The 18,232-nt window shown below is 41.0% G+C and overlaps 1 protein-coding gene across 1 annotated transcript in view; it reads left to right on the top strand.

Moving 5' to 3' along the window:
* Positions 1-18,232, top strand: part of ESR1 (estrogen receptor 1) — a 1,483,571-nt gene that overhangs the window by 906,525 nt on the left and 558,814 nt on the right. Inside the window, exon 4 of the mRNA XM_085609317.1 lies at positions 1,473-1,799. Within this exon, the coding sequence (XP_085465443.1) occupies positions 1,473-1,799 (327 nt within the window). The remainder of the gene's footprint in view (positions 1-1,472; positions 1,800-18,232) is intronic.

Below are 18,232 nucleotides of genomic sequence, written 5' to 3'. Positions count from 1 at the left end.
AATATTCAAGCTGGGACTTGTGGCTTAGTGTACTAATGCATCCCTATAGGGTCCTGTGTTAGACCTCATGGTCACTGGCTCAGATCCTGATGGGTGCACTCGTCCTTCTGAGGTCGATAAAATGTATATAGTTGGGTAACAATAAACATCTTGTATTCAGCGCCGGTAAACCCTTGGGTGAACGTGTGCTTTACAAATACAAATTTTATTTAATGCATGTACTCAAAGGGGTACAGGTCAATTTTTACAAAAGTGGACGTCCCGGGTAAGTCTTGTTATGTGATGAAAGAGTAAATAAATAGGTTGGTGTTCAAAGTATGCTGAAGGGCTTGCAGAATGGCTTTTCAAAACAGAGGACTAAGGGCCAAATGTATCAATGTTTTGTGTCACCCTTGCACCACGCAAGGTGACAAAGGGCAAGGCAAAACCTAGAATCAGATTTGCCAAGCCACGCAAGGCCACCGTGCATGGCTTGGTAAATCTGGTGTACATTGCATTGCATTGCATGGTGGGGGTGTTACATGGGTGTTGATGTTCCCACGCATCCAACCATGAATTCTGTTGCATTCTCAGATTTACAAAAACACTGGTAGACCTGGAAATGTGTCATAATTGTATACCTTTCCAACGAAGATGCAAAAAGGAGAAATATCTTTATTTCTCCTCTCTGTTTCCTCTTTCTAAGGGGGCTGCTTTTTGCAGCACATATAAAAAGAGGAAAATGCCTAATAGGATTGTTTGTGTTCATTATAATCATGCCTAGAACACAGCACCCTTGCACCATGGCACAAGTGTGCCTGTATTGGCACAAGGCAATACATTGTACACCAGTGAAAGGAGAAGACTGGACAAGATTGCCCTCTTCATTTAACGCATCGCAGCACAGCAAGGTGTCTTGCTGAATGGGGGTGGCATGAAACTTTGATAAAACGGCCCCTATTACCCTGATATCTCCACCATGCATCTTTCAGACAAATATCTTGAAACACTTAAATATGATTAAATCATCCCACATTCTCTTTGAGACCATTGCTCCTGGAGTTATAAATTTAAAAGCCCAGTTGTTTCCAGAGTATGTCTTAAATTGTGGCATTGCAACTTTATTTCTGGCCTCCATGTAGGTAATAGGAGCAAGAAATTAGATTGTGACGTTTTTAAATTGTGTCTTTGGCTTAGTAAACACAATAAAACTAAACTGATTTAAAATGTTTATAGGTGTGAAATACAAGTCAAGGACAGGCTAACTCAATATTCTTTGTCAATGTCGCTTTAAAATGCCTCATCTGGTACCCATGTGAAATTGACTGCAGATGCAGCTCTTTTAAGAAAACACCATGCACAGTCTGTAAAGGCGTTTATAAAATAAGTCTGATCAATATTAAAACCACTCTCAAGAATGCAGAAATAATTGAATAAAGGGTACATCACTCTAAGAATGTGATATGTAAAGAAAATGCCTTTTTTGTCCTCAGGAATTCGAAAAGATCGCAGAGGTGGCCGCCTGATAAAACACAAGCGACAGAAAGAGGACGCAGATCAGAAGCTTGAAGAGGCCGTATCAGAGCGTCGAACCCCCTCCCTTTGGGTGAACCCCTCAACAAAAAATACGAAGAAGAACCCAGTGCTAGCAATGACAGCTGAGCAGCTGCTCAGTGCCTTAATAGAAGCTGAGCCTCCCATTGTCTATTCAGAGCATGACCCAGGCAAACTTTTGAGCGAAGCGTCCATGATGACTCTGCTGACCAACCTGGCAGATAAGGAGCTGGTGCACATGATCAACTGGGCCAAGAGAGTTCCAGGTAGGGACAGACAAAAGATGCACATCTCAGTTGCTTACTGAGACTCAGATCATAGGAAGGTGTGTATGAATATTTCTGTGTCTCTGTGTGTATGTGTATGAGTGCATATATGCAACTTTATTATTCAGCTTCATAGCTGGTCCCACAGCTCAAGTAAAGGCTATTCATGTTGATCATTTCATTCTCATAAACAAGGAGAAACACCCTTGCCCGAGTAACCATCCTGTATGAGTGTCATTAACTTAGGTATTCCATTGACTTGGAACGTGTACCAGCATATGCTTGGATCTAATATTCACTTCATTTAGGGAGTGGAAGAGAGGACAAAAAAATGTGTGTGCCATGGGAAATAACCCAGGGTGGTTTGTATTGCTCTACAGGGGTGGATCATGTGCTCACTGTGTATTGTCTCAGCCTACTGTTCTAAGAGTTCTAGTTATCACATACAGAGAAGTTGATGTTAGAGACATGCTGCGACTTCTGAAGCAGCATTAGCCTGACTGAGATCAGGCTGGTTCCCTACTATAATGTCATAGACCAGCTAAAATGATGGAAATGCTGCCCTATGTTATTGGTTGTGGCTAAGAAGGATTGGCTCAGTCTTTGCTTTCACATATTTTTTTTCTCACATCTGGAACAAGTACTTGCGCGGAATCCAGTTTCTTTCTCATGATCCACCATGTTTGACAGCCCATGCAGAAGTGCATGATGCTATTTTAGAAAGATAAGTAACTGGGAAGATGCTGGGTAGCCATAGATCCCTTTCCGTTTTAAAGTATGTTGTACTATTGTAGGCAGGAAGCTAGCAAGGAAGAAAAAAGTGAGTCCTAAATAGATCACAAAAAAACATAAGGCACCCCTAACTTCCTTCAGAGATAAAGTTCAAATTACTGAGACCAGTCAAAAAAAGATATTCTCAGCCAAAGAATAGAAGAATGTGTGATGACATTTTGGTAAAGTAAGTCATTTTGCGTAGGTTTGCCGAAGCCAATTGAATTAAATAGAGAAAAGTATCAATGTTGTAGCAAACTTAGTACATGATGACTGCGTTAGACTTTTAGAAAAGACATAGAATGATCTCCAGGATATAGTATTGGTGGTTGGGGAGGAAGCCTGTATCCTGCAGATTGCATTGATCCGCATGCAGATGTATTAGTAGGTAATAAGGTTCTCAGACTATTGGTTGAATCTGGTGCGAGAATCACAATGGTGATCTAAGATGTATTGATGAATTGTGACCAGGGAGAAGTTAGGACACACCAGATTGCACTCCAGTCATTAATGAAGGGAGACGGAGTGATTTGTCAGGGTATTCTGAGGATGTTTTGGTCTTCAAGGAACAGAAGATCTTACGGAATGTATACGTGGCAGTAAAGAGTCTATGCATCTTAGGGTGGTTTCACCGAGGGCTTTTTAAGATCATTCTGAGACCTGGCACAAAAGAATGAGTGTCAGTGGTCACAGAAAACTAGTTAGTGACATCATTTTAAGATTTCCTAAACTTGTTCAGGCAATTTGGGCACCATAAAAGGGTTCCAGCATAAAATTAAGGTCAAGCAAGATGCTATCCCTACTAAGCACAAGATGTGGAGTGTCCCGTTTTCCATTAGAGAGGATTTTGAGAAGGAAGTTATGAAATTATGTGGCAGTGGTATCATTGAACCCATAGAGTCATCTTTATGGTTATAGCCCCTGGTGGTGGCTCGAAAAGAAAATGGTGAACTAAGGGCATGTGTTGATCTGCATAGCCTTAACAGTCCTATGTGGGTAGATCTGCACTCCCTCCCTAGGATCACTGACCTTTTGAGCATGGTGGCAGGGCCGAATTGGTTTTCAAAACTTGACTTAGCATCAGCTTATCACCAGGGGATAATTGAACCTGATTCCAAGCATTTCACAGCTTTCATGTCACTGTTTGGAAAATTTCAGGATTGAAGGATGCCTTTTGATTTGGCCTCCGTGGCATCTGTTTTCAGCAGATCATATATCAGCTTCTCAAGGATATAAAGGAGGTGGCTGCTTTTCAGGAATACATTTTGTTTATTGCAAACACAAGGGAGGAACATGACACCATTTTAGGCCAGATGTTGTTTATTGTACAAGAAAGAGGTGTTGTGTTGAAAATTGAGAAATGTGAAATTGCCAAGGCCAAACTCAAGTATCTGGGACATGTGATCCAGGTGATGGCATTGAGCCAAGACCAGCATTGGTTAATGTTATCATCGATGCAAAACCACCGATTGACAAGTCTGGGTTGAAATCATTTATGGGTATGTGCAAATGTTAATCTTGCTTCATCCCTGACTATGCATCCCATATCAAACTTCTGACTGGTTCATCCGCTCTACTAGTCCATTAGCGAGCGGGCAATATAAGGCCGTTTTATGATGAATAATGCCTAAGTCACTGTTCATATTCTCACACGTAAATTGCACTCCGTTGTCTGTGACCAACACATCAGGGATACCTTCCTCAAAAAATGCCCCTTTAAAAAACGTTATGATGGCGTCTGCCAATTTAATGCATACACTTGAACACCACCCAACAAGTGTGGTAATTCACCAACACCACAATAAAACGCTGTCGGGGCATTTTGAGGTTAAGCGGACCAATAATGTCCATTGCCAATTTAGACAAAGGTCTATTGGGGACCTCTACGGGGGAAAGCCATCAATAATCCAGGCGTACCTTGTTTTTTGTGAGACTGCGTCCTAGATGGCCTACGTGTGGTGATTCTACAATTTTAGCCCTTAACTTCCCAGGGGGTTTGATCTTCTCACCTCTACAGACCATCCCTTCTTATATGTTGAGCTCTAGCCTCACCTCCCAATATTTGCAAAGCGACCCCTGAACTTAATCTTTGGTTGATGGCCAGCCCTCCCTTATGTACTCTTTAAGGGACTTAATTTCCTCATCCGCTCCTACACACTCTTCCCATTCCTCTTCGTTAATGCTAGTTAATTTTAAGACAATTCCCTCAGAATCCCGGTTGTCAAACTCCTTCTCTACTTCAATAGGAGCGCGGGATAAGTAATCTGCCACAATGTTTTGCATACCAGAAAAAAAACCTTGAAGGGACAACCTTCCGGACACAAAAACAGTCTATTAGTCCTGGGTGTAGTCCTGTCCAACCCTTTCGTGGTGAACACAAACATAAGGGGTTTTAACTGTAAATGGTATTCCCCATAGGAAGAATTCAAAATGTCTTATGGCCCAAAAGCAAGCGTGCGCCTCCTTTTCTACCACCGAGTAATTTTTCTCTGCACCTCAGGTAACCACTACAACACCAAAGTAATGGACTACCCACCAAACATAGGACAGCACTTGTCCGTAGGATGTATGTCTCACACACCCCACAAGTTAAGAATGCACAGAAACATGCAAACAGTTACAGAATTGCAAAGAGTATTAACAAATCTCAGGAGTCCCCCGGCCAGAGCCAACAGACAAGCACCAATGGCAGTGTCCCATTCCATGATCCTTTGTGCTACATCTACAGAATTAGGCCCACCCAATGCAGCTTCCATGTGAGTGGGGTCGGGGATAAATTCAGCTACAGAGGGGCAAAGGACTGCTCTAACAAGCAAAGGCATTCTGGTACATGGCAGATATGGAAAGTAGGGCTCACTGACCATACAATCTGAATCAGAAGCATCCTCAATAATCCAAAGCCTCACAGACTCTCATTGGTGCAAGGAACACAGTGAGACTCACAATCTCTTAACAAGAGACTTATTGTTACTTGTTTCCTTACTATCAGTATGTAGTAGATGGCAGTACTTATGAGACCTGCCTTACCTCATCTCTCCGTGGCCTGCCACAAAATATCTGCTGTCAGGTACATTACTCGTTTTCTCTAATATTTACTTTTAGTAAGCATTATCTAGCCTTTGTACTGAATCAGGATTCCAGTTAGTTTGAGGCTGCTTTCCTTAAAGTTCCGAGATAGGTTTGGATTAAGGCTGAAGTTCCAGTCACGTAATAGTTGTCCACAAAAACAATTCATCTGAATCTGCCATAGACAATTTGTGGAAATCCATCCACCTAAAATAAATATCTAATACAAGGAAAGCCCGGAATAATATAAATACTTTAATTATTGCTCAGTCTATAAAAATTCAGTCAACCAATGACAAAGAAGGACATGGAGCAGGGTCCAAGACCATCATGACTTTGTAAAGGTAATCTTTGTCAAACAAGGACATCCGGGGTAACAAAGCCTATATCAATGAAGTATAGACATGAAGGACACAGGCCATGTGAAGCATTAAGCCAAAACTCTAAAGGATAGCATGACCCAGTGATTATTGATCAATAATCGATTCATAAAAATGCATCTCAAAGTACATTACCAAACAGCACATCCACACACCTCTCAGTATATATGGACATCAGAACACAGACATCATCAGTACAGCCATGAAACAATCTATAACTCATCATGATCCCAGCCACAGCCCATGCAGGTAAGAGCGATGAGGTGGGGGGGGGGGTGTTTCGGCAGATGACATGGGAAAATTAAATTTCCCTCGCTGTTGTCTGTAGAAATCCCCCCGCCCGGCCCCACCGCTCTTACCTGCATGGGCTGTGGCTGCATGATCTATAAGTAGCAAAACATAATGCATCAATGCCAAGACAAAGATTCACTCTGCGAGATAGCAAGATAGATTTCAAGATTTCCGCACCAAAGAACCAGAACTGAAAAATCATAGACAGACCCCGAGGAATTAACACTTTGACAACATTGATGCAACACAACAAACATTATGGCATTCAGAAAAAGTAGAAAGACTTTGTGAAATCATAGTACTCTTCGCACAGATTGGCCCTGGGAACGTGACTCAGAAAATATAATTAAAATTCAGACCACATACCCAACAACCCATTAGCACAGTTAGAGCCACAGCACTAAGGAACCAGCACTCCACACATACATCCAGTTGGATATCTTGCAAATAGGTTATGCAATTATCATTTGGATACAAGCACAACCACAACCAACTCAACTAACTATTTAACATTTTTGCTAACACGCACACTTGCTCTTGAGTGCATCAGACTCCAACCTGATCCCTCAAGGTATACAATTATTCAGATACACCCCTGGTCATCTGACCTCTTTCTGGCCACTATCCCAAGCATCTACAAGACCAGAACGGGAGGGAAGTCCTTCTCCTACCTTCTCCTACCTCGCAGCCAAGGCCTGGAATGACCTCCTCCTCTGCTTCCGGCAAACCTGCGCCAGTTCAGAAAAAAACTCAAGACCTGGCTCTTCAGATTACTCCAGCACGCTACGGAGTTGCCCCCCACCCCCATAGCTCTTTGAGACCCTCGCAGATGAGTTGTTGCGCTTTACAAACCCTTGATTGATTGATTGATTGATTGATTGATTGATTGATTGATTGATTGATTGATTGATTGATTGTGATGCACACATTCAACCCACATACATGTTTAAAATGAATCTACATCTCCTTGCTCCGTCTTGTGCTCTATGTTTAGTTCCATAAATTGGCTGATACAAAAAGCGTCTGCATGCTCTTCAATGAATCCGCACATGCTGTGGGTTATGTAAGACATGGCTTCTGTGGTTTGGCAAGAGAGGGTGAGCATCGTGATAGGCATCAGTACAGACTTGTGCGTGGCACAAAATGTGAGGGCTGAAGGTGCCAAACAGCCATGTGTTTGCAGGCCTGTTTCCAGCGATAGCTAGTATGTTGCCATGTATCGGAAATGTTCTACTTGTTCAATGACTGCACACAAAGACTACAACGCGCCCAAGGTAATTGGTAGCCAGTGGATTGCCCAGAGGTGCAAAAAGGCAATTTTTATTTAACAGCATATATTTATTTAAGGATATTTTTTAAAGTGACCCCTACGCAAGTGGTTGTCAGGTGCAACAATTGCAAGTCACCGTGGCGGTCTGTAACCAGTGCATAAGTGTGGGGTGCTCGTCTGTCGCTTCAGTTTGCCTTAATGAGCTATTCCTATGCTTGCATTTCTCCTGTGGTGCATGCCTGTGTGTTATGCCTTTATCCCTTCTGGATGGACTGTTTAGATCATTCATACTGGGTATAAGGAACCAATGCATGTCTGCAGATTGCTCAGGCATCCTGCTTCGGTGTGGACTCTATGACACATTTGTCCTTACTGTCTATATCCAGATCGTATGCCTCAGGCTTCTCACCTGCTCCCCTTGGGGTGACTACATAGAAAATCTTCCATGACTGCCTTCCAAGATAGCTTCATGCACGCGCATCACGCCTCTTTCCCAGACTGCATACTTACACCCTGTGACCCAAGTCAAAATAAGAGTTTCATCCTAGCTAACCACGCATGACACCAAAAAGCGCTCCACATAGACCACACGGAAATTCAACACACTTCCAAACAAGGAATCAACTCTATGATTCACAACAGAATACAAATTAAACTCTAACATCAGAAACTAAAACTCACATTGATGATGTGAGTGTGTGGTTCTTCAAAAACTGTCAGCAACACGTGCATTTTTTTGTGTGCAATTTTATGTAGCGTTTTTTTTAGGCACAAGGAGATTCATTGAGTTGCCCAGAATCAGAGGAAGTTGAGTCGAGGCCAAGATTTCAACCAGGTTTCAAAGTCAGCAGCTCTCGGCGATAGGCTGCATCTGTTTAAATTTGTGTCAATAAAATACAAACCACTGTATAGATCCCATTTGAATTTACATAATTAAAATAAAAAAACACAGTGTAGATAGCACCATATTAATAATCATGATGCTATCTTCTGTTTTGTGATTCTATTTATTGTTTTGTGAAGCATCTCTCCGCCAGGCATGGGGCATATAGACCGTTGTACGTCAGAAGACGCAGGCCTAATACGACAAAATGGCAGACAGTGGTGATATAAATAGCTGCTCGGGGTGAGGGTGGGTCCTTTTTTTTTTAAGATGACATAAAGCAAATAACAAGCACCAGGTTGATACAGGTGTCACCCACTGACATATTAGAGGCACAGTTTGTGGGCAGGATAATAGGGAACACACAGCAGTGTCAGCTGCTATACTTTGTCTTGTGATACTTCTAAACAGATGTGTGACCATTATTTTCTGTCGATTATTTTTTTTTACCAAACGGTCTTCAATTAGGATTTTTTTTGGGTGCTGTTCATTCCCAGGAATATAGTGCTTTGAGCAGCATGTATCTTCTGTGCAGTAATACAAAACACTCTTCTGTGAATTGTTTTGTGGATTGTGCAAATATGGGGCAGTTTTTATAATATCTGAGGATAGGAGTACATGCCTAGATGTTTGAAAATGATTCCAATGTCATAACAAGCATTGGCAAAGCCAATGTGTCCAACTTGGCAAGTCGGTGCGATGGTTATTTTTCAAAATATTTAATTGCAAGTATACACCAGAACAGCAACAACAAAAAACTGAGGTACACGCCACCACCTAAACACGGGCCCCACATCCTTGCAATTCCAAAGTTAAAATCTAAATTTTAATTGGTGCAGCCCTTTTAATGATTACGTTTTTTTAAATACCAAGACTTTCAGTTGTGTCATGCGGATGTTCTTATTATTTATCAATGAAACAATAATAGATCATCGCCTAATCAAGCACTCAAATCGTGTCTTAAAAACTTAGGGGAAAATTATTAAGGCCAGGCGATAATTATCGCTCAGCGCTTTTAGCGCGAGGATAATTATCGCCGGCCAACTCTGAATTTTATCACGGAGATGGCATGCTATCAGCAACGCTTATCTCCAAAGCGATTAAAATCATGAGCCTAAGCTGCCAACTGTGCGATTATCGCTGGAAATACAACGCTAATCGCACAGGGTTTGGCGATAGCTTGCTGATAGGGCAAGGCATACTTACCCATGATATCCACCTTCCATAGGATATCATGGCTAAGTCAGTTTCAAAGCAGGCGTAAGGAAAGTAGCGATAGAGGTTATCGCTACTTTTCTTGCCGCTATGCTTCTTAGCGTGAGGCTTGATAATAGGAGAAATGTCGCTTAGCGACATTTCTCCCGTTATTCTGGGGAGGAATGCCCACTTTGCATCTCATTAGAGATGCAAAGCTGGGCGTTAAGGGAAAGGGCGAAGAAGCATGGATTCACGCGTTAGCGTGTCCTTGCTAATAGGGCGTTAAAATGATCGCCTCTTTTCGTCCGAAAAACGGACGCAAAAGCGGCGATAATTTTTTAGCGCCTCGTTGATGATATGCCCCTAAGTATGAGAGCAACGTTAAACAATAGACTATAGATAAATTACCATCTAACAGGAAACCTAAACATCAGACAAAAGAATTAACTACCATTTAAAAAAAACACACTTTAAACAAAACTATTGTAGTTGGATGTGAAAAATGTGCATAAAGTTTGTGTAGTCATTCAAAATGAATGGATCCAATGGGTAAAGTCGGCTGACCCATTCCATTGCCTCATGATATATTCTGTTGTGGGCACAGGCAAAATGTGAATGACAGTTTTACAAATCAATGGATACATCCTGCTGACCTAAAGCCACTGTATGTATGTATGGGCATTATGTATGATTTTTTAAACACAATAGTCTGACCAAACAGCTAAAGCAGTCTCAAAGGACAGACCAAAAAATGTGTATCATCCCCTGTTCAATAAGATACATCCACATTTTCCACTGGTCACTATGAATTGAATCGTTACAAAGCCGCCACCAAAATAATTTGCATAATGAAGCTTCTTGTGACCCATTCGTAGCTACATAATAAAGCATTTCTGATAGCAATCAGCTTTATTGAAAAATATTTTGTGGAAAAGCATTTTCCTGATGGAGCAAATCTGAGCCAACGTAATGGTGGTCATTCTTGGCATATTGTGAACGTTCTTCAATCTGTACTACCCACTCCTGCATAATGCTTGAACTACCATGACAGCTGTAATTATTGACATATTGTGGGCACTTTTGGCATGATATTGTCTACCCATGGACAACATGCGCACTGGCATAATCGTGATAATTCTTTATATATTATTTGCATTGTTTGGCAGGGTGGGGTTCAGCCCAGGTATAATGCACTCTCTGGCATATTATGGGTTTTTGGGCATTTATATAGTGTTATTACTACTGCGGTCCTAGGCCTCAGGCTGTAAATGGGTGTACCTGTTTACATTATTCTGTGCATGCACTCAAGTGCTCAACCATTTATGAATGCACTAACCTGTGCAAAGGCTAGTATCCTCTATGTTTAACTTAACGCAGTACATTGAAATGCTGAACTTCCATTGAGACAAGTGAGAGCATCAAGGTCTGTGCAAATATGTGTAATAGGATTGATCTGTCCTTAAACAATATTGTTAAAATCTAAATCAATAAGTTGGTCAGTGTGTTGTTTGAGGACACATTGGAATATTTGCTGACGGTTGGGACTGCCTTTTGTTTACCTTTTTTTATAAAGCTGTATATTTATAATGTCCCTCCATCTCCCAATATTCATTTGAGTATGCATCATGAGTTGGCATCATGTGAGACCAAAAAGCATGACCTTCAAGCCATCCTGAGAAATGGATCTGATTTTGGAGGTGGAACTTCAGACATTTTGTGCCCAGGTGCTGTCGGCTCATTAGAACGGTGGAATTATTTTAAAAAAAAACTCTGATCTAGGTTTGGCTAATTATTTACCTTCAGTACAGTAGCTGCACAGTTTTATGGTTTTCTGACGGTTCAATGGACGTACAGACTTTGAAGTGCTGTGATGATTCACAATGCTCAACTTATTTTGTAGTTTCATGAACCGAGAAGATAATCACATTGGCACCAGCTGGTGTTTTTTTTCTAATCAACTAAAGTTGCTTTTTTGGTCATATATTGATTTCTTGTTTGACTTTCTGAATGCTACACTTTTTGTTTAATTCAGAGCCGAGAGTTGAGACACTTTACATTGGCATTTTTCTCAACGAATGTCCTCTATTTAGAAAGACAAAAATGCAGCATTTCGTTTTACAGTGGACATGGGAGTATCAGCCTACCTGGAGCTGTTTTACGTTGTGCCTACATTAGATAGGTACAAGGAAGGACAATATACAATAGCATTTTGGTTATGTGGAGTAATACTACAGAAATACTACTTCATGTATTAATAGTGCATGAAGTATGTTGAAACTGGCACTTTTTGCGGGCTAACATCTTGTTTTTTTTTGTCTTCTGTTGCTGAATTTATTTTTGTTTTCATTAGGTGTATGGGCACTTTTTCCCTGCTAAGCAGTGGTAAAGTGTTTGTGCTCTTTTCCTAGAGCATAGTGCAATTGACACCCACCAATTGGTACATTTCATTTGCATTTAAGTTCTTTAAAAATTGTACTACATGTACCCAGGGCCTGTAAATTAAATGCTACTGGTGAGCAGCAGCGCTCAGTGTGTCACCCACTCAAGTAGCCTTTCAAAACTCAGGCCTGCCACTGCAGCCTGCAGTGCAGTTTTAAACTTAAATTTTAACTGGCAAAAAAAAAATCTTTTGACAGGCCTATACCTTCCTTGTTGATAATTATAGGTCACCCCTAAGGTAGGCCCTAAAGGCATATAGGGCAGGGTGCATTGCATTTAAAAAGTAGGACATGATTATTTCAGTTTTCTATGTCCTTGCAGTGAAAAACTCTTAAAGTGATTTTCAATGTTGTAAGGCTTGTATCTCCCATTGACCAACACTGGGTTGCATTTAATAAGTGCTAACTTTGGATTAGGATCAGATAGAGATATGTTGTTTATGCTCAAATGAACAGTAATTAAAATCATCTTTAATGGTAAAGTTGAATTTTAAGTCAGAATTCAGAAAATGCTACTTTTGGAACGTTGCCAGTTTCTAGTCCCAACCATGTATTGTTGTTGGCCTTCTGCCAGTGTCACATGACTGTGAATTTCCCTCCTGTTGGAGTTTGTGTATTGCTTTCGGACAGTAACATCAAAAGGGGTTAGGTGTGGACATGATGGGCCATCCTGGCAGGATGACTGGTGAGGGAGGGGCTGTATCCAGCCCCACTTGCACTTTCGGGTGATTTTTCTCCTTCACAGATTAAGCAATCTGACACCAAATCTTCCCTGCTTTTTTCACCCCAGACAGCTTGGAGCTTGACAGGGAAAGGGGAAAACTTTCCAGATCTAAAAGTGGGGTTAGGACAGGGTGTCCTCCCACATAAAGGCTTGGATCAAGTCTAAATATTGGACTTCCAGAATAGATAATCAGAACACTCCTGGCCCTGTTGAAGTTACAAAACAAGGACTCTCCTGCTGCCAGAGAACTGTCCTGCTGGATGAAGGAGTGCCTTGCTGTCTAAGAAGAAAGATTGGAACTCCTTGCTTTCATCCCAGACCACTCAGAGTGACTCCAAGTGTCAGTTGACTGACCTCCTTTGTGAGCTACAGGAACACAACAAACTTCAGAGGCCTCCCTGTAACTGCTAAGCTGACCAGGTACAAATGGAACTACCTGGACCTGCGACTGGACCTGCCAAGCCTCTGCTGGAGTGAGTACTGAACCGCAAGAGGTGTACACAGGTCTTGGATCCATGGCTGTTATTGTAGAGAAATCCTTGTTTGACGAAAGGTTCCAGAAAATCTGGCATGAAGTGAGCAAAGGCCCACAAACTTCTCCACACTGCTGACCACTCAATCTGAAACAAAGTTGAGCAACTTTATACCCTGCAAAGTCTTGCCACACAGCTGAGTGCTTCATTGGAACCAATGCCAAGCAACGCGTAGCCCCACAAAGCCACATAGCACATCGGAGAGCTTCAACAGAATCAACACAAAGCAACACAAAGACAATGCCTCACCGCCTAGCTTGAAGCTTCATTGGATCCAACACAGAACAACTGTCAGCCTTGCATAGTAACTTGGTGTAGACCTTGCACCAAGGGCATAAGCAATAGCTCCCAGTGGGCCTGGCCTGTGCCCTAATGCGGTCAGCGTAACTTGTTGTTTTATTCTGGTCCAGTGAGACCTGATAACAACGGTTGGCACTTTGCTTCTTTTTGCACTATTTTTCCCAACGCTTTCAAATTCAATGTCTCAAAATCTACTGATTGGAATTTTCTCATTCTGGTATAATTTTAATAATTAAGATATATCCAATTCTTCGAAAATTGGGTTGCTCTTTTTCTTGTGTTGTGTTCTCAATTTATTACTGTTTGCATGCTGCATAAATACTTTCCACTAAGCCTGACTAATTTTGTGCCACTCTACCAGAGGGTGTAGCACAGGTGAATTTAGTGACTTGTGTGGTTCACCTTATCCAGGACTGTGGTTATTGCCTGAATGGGCTTCCACCCCCCTCAACCAATAACCCCATTTTATACAAAGTAGTAATATAGGAGCACTACTTCACATACTCAGAAATTTAATTGTGAATAGTCCCCATATATGTGTCAATGTGAATAAAGGAAGTGTGAGATTCAAATGAGGCAAAATCATAGGTGCCACAAACACATTTTGCGTGCTGTTGAAATACCTCATTTCTCTCACCCCAAATTCTCCACTCCTTGTCTTCTGCCTCCTGTTTGTAGATCAAGCGTGTGAAAAAGAGAAATATTTAATATGCCTATTCCCGCAAATTCTTGAAGGGTGGGGAGATTTACCCAAAAAGATGAAAATGCATACCTTATCAGAATGCTTTATTAAAGATTTCTAAGGAATATGTGCTCCAGTTCACCTGATGTATGCCGTCAATCTTGTCCAAATGGCGTGTACCCATGTGGGTTTACAGCGTGCTCTTTATGTATACTGTGAGACAAATAAATGTATGATTAACGTGGAAAAAACGAAGACCTTAGTTTCTCAATAAAAAAATTTAAAAATGTGCGTGGTTCCTTAACAATGTTCCCCTGAAACAGATAAACCTGTGTAAGTATATAGGCCTTACCTTTGCAAATAATCTGAAATAGGAAAAATGCTTGGGTAAAACCTCTTTAATGGTGATGGTCAATACCTTAGAAAGGTTTGATGTTCAAAATGGCTGATTATTTGCAGATTTTTTTGAAAGAAACAGTTCTGGGTAAAACCATCTTGCAGGCTCCAAGTGGTGCTGAATTATTGTGTCTTGACAACTGAGTAAATTGGGGCAGCTTGGAAAGTATGTGTTTAAAGGTGATTTTTTGTGTACCTCCAAACTCAACGATACAAGTCCTGAGGCTTGAACTGTGTTTGATGTCTTGGGGCTTGTTAGCTAAATCATATGCACTGAGGTGCTTATTCTCTGTTGTAAAAAAGGAGATTTAACAAGAACATTTTCTACCAGAATTGTGAGTGCCACACAAAATCTTCCGGATGAACTCTCACATCAGGTTGCTAGTTCTGCCCTTGATCCTCAGTGCGGCAAAGATAAAAGTCCTTCTTAGTGAAACTGCTATAGAGGTTAGTCAATTGGAAAATACTAATTATTTGCTATCCAACAAATCCAGAATGTACTCGATTGAGTATTTGGGAGATTGAGGGACATTTCTCTACCTCTCCAAAATCTCAGAAAATGGAGTAAGGAATTGAATATTAATTATCCGTATAGGTATTGATCCAATTTAGAGAATCCGAGGACTTTGACAGAAAATTCACCATCATAATAAAGGTTTATGTGGCCAAGGAGTAAAATATGATATAATCCATCTGTTTCATTTTTGTTTACTTTTTATACATATAAGGAAAAAAATTCTTCATCTGATTTTGAAAAGGAATGGCATGCTATTTAGAAATTAATCACTCGCTTTGCAATGAAGAGGGGTTTTTTTATATTGTGATCGCCGTTGCAAGATTTAATAATGCTAATAAGAAAAGGTGATTTTTTTTACTTGCAAAGAAGTCACCTAGGGTCTGATGCTAAACTGTGAAATGTTGGTTGTCCACCAACATAAAGGAAATTGATTGACATAATTTTTGGATTATATATATTATATTACGATTTTAATTTGTAGTTTATTTTATACATAATTGTTTTATCTGTTTTTTGAATATGTAACTATTTGATATTTCTATAGAAGATTTCTTGGAGATAAATACATTTGACTGACTGATACATGCAGGCTCAAGTCAAACCCCCACTTAGTCATCAGCTGTGGTTAGTGGATATTGCCAGAAGCCAATTAACCATACAGTTTTAGGCTGTTTGAGGAAAGACCCCACAATTTCCAGGGCATTCTACTCCCTGCCTGGAATGACTAATCACCACTATAGAACCTTCCACAGAGTTTTGAGGAACTTTGCACTGTTCTTGTGAATTCCATATCTGTAAGTGCATATCACTTGACGGATCTGGGCTTAGATATGATCACCAGACCACAGGCTGTCACTATTTAACATACTAAAAGAAATACACAATTGATTGTTGCGTAGACCGGGAGAAGTGAATGAATAACTGAAATCAACTATGAACCATTCCACAAATAAGATTCAACACCAATTTTAGCATTTTGTCTCACATATGTGGGCAACTAAAGGGTTGGTTGGAGGCAAACAAGTAAAATAATTTCAGCAAGGTTTACATTGCTAAACTTTAAAGGCTACACCTCCAAGAAAAAAGAATAAAGCATCCATTTGCATCCTCTTTAGAAAGGTTTCACAGATGTCTATGTGGAGGTGCTAGACTCAATTTATTATTTTATGATGGTGTTTTTTTTAAGTGGCCCATACAAATCACTCAATAGCACCAGATATAGAGCCTTATATAGAGAAGGGTCTTAACAGGATATACACCTAAAACTGACTGACACCCTAGCTGATCGCCTCTTCATGGGAATTCGTTTTTTTATTAGAACCATTCCTGGTTCTGCTGTCGGGAACACACTTGCAGCATACCATACACCAGATGCATTTATATCAATGGGTCTGCCGTATTTTGGGTGACTCTTCAAAATCTCATTCCAACCATCATCCCTTCTGAGCTTGTCTGTCATGTCAACCATGGAGATTTCAGATTCAAGAAGTCCCCAAATTGTCTCCCTTTATAAGAACAAATATACTTTTCTAGAACCCCCTTGGTTTTCTCTGTTTGTTTTTGCTGTAATTCGGACTCTGGGTCAGGTAGACTCTTTTGTATGTCCCACTGGTTTACCAGAGCAGCGGAAGCCATGGCCACCTAACCCTAGTGGTGGCTTTCCCACCCTATTTAAATATCCCTACCTGTCTGATGGAGATAGCTGTGCTGTAAAGGGATCTTACACTATGGTGACTCCTCCAACAGCACTGCAGGTTTGCTGAGGGGGTGTCATGTTTAAAGTACATGCTCATCAAACCTTTTTTGTTTGGAGAGAAAAAACTCCCAGTGAGGGAGCTTTTTCTCTCTAAGCAAAAAAAACTGGCTCTGATGTTCAGGGACTTTTTCCCTTGCTCAGGGAAGCATTCTACATTTTCCCTGACAGACTCCACTATGCACTGCATGGCAGACATAGGCATAGAACATGAGTGATGATTGCCCTTCCCTGACCATAAGAGGCTGGGATGATCAACACCATGCCCTTTGGAACAAACAATCTGCCAGGTCAGAGGTTTACACTGGCCGAGCCAGCTGAGAATCCACCTATAAAGAGACATATTTATGGCTCCAGTTCTGTCGTGCTTGTGCAATTCAACTCTTAAGGCAGATTTATGAGGCCACGCAAGGCCACCTTAAGTGAGTCTTGGTTGGCTTCATAAATCTGTAGTAGTTCAATTCAGCGCAATTCATTGTGTTGAGTTACTCTGCCCTGGGAAGGCATTCAATGAGTGTTACAACTCCCATGTATTTTGATTCATTCCCAGATTTACCAGAACTGGTAAATCTGGGAATGAGCCAAAATGCTACTCCTTCCCAGGGGAGGCATAACGAGGAGAAATATCTTTATTTCTCATTGTTACTTCCTCTTTGCAGCACACATAGATAGAGGAATATGTCTCAGGGGATTGTTTTATGTGCAGAAAGGTGCCCCTTCCTGCACAAAATCAATGCTGCATGCAATGGAAGCACCCGTGTCTGCATTGGTGCTAGGCAGCCAAAAGGGCACCAGTGCAGGGGATAAGGCAGAAATGCACACTATTGCCTTAAATACAGCACATTCCTGACTTTTCCCTGTCACATGGTGTAGCCCAGCAAGGTGACTTGCTGCACTGCACCGTGTGACTTGGCTATAAATATGGCCCAGAGTGTCTCCAAACTTCAAATAGAGTGGGAGAAATCAATAGTTTCATGGGATGAGAGCTCCATTGATTTATGGCCATGCACCCACTCGGCCAAACTCTAATTGAGTATTCCCTTAGAAGGAGGTACCCCATGTCAAAAACTACTGAAAGAAATTTTTCATAATTAAAATATTTGCCTACATAACGATATAAACATAAATCACGTAAATGTATTTCCTGCGTATTTTTCATGTTTTATTTGACTGTAGTTAACATAGGCCACATGTTAATATGGCCAAAATTAGTTGTATATATTTTTCTTTTT

The sequence above is a fragment of the Triturus cristatus genome, chromosome 6, assembly GCF_964204655.1.
Source record: "Triturus cristatus chromosome 6, aTriCri1.1, whole genome shotgun sequence".
Classification (NCBI taxonomy): domain Eukaryota; kingdom Metazoa; phylum Chordata; class Amphibia; order Caudata; family Salamandridae; genus Triturus; species Triturus cristatus.
Note: the sequence above shows the minus strand (reverse complement) of the source record. Positions and strands in the feature narration are given on the sequence as shown.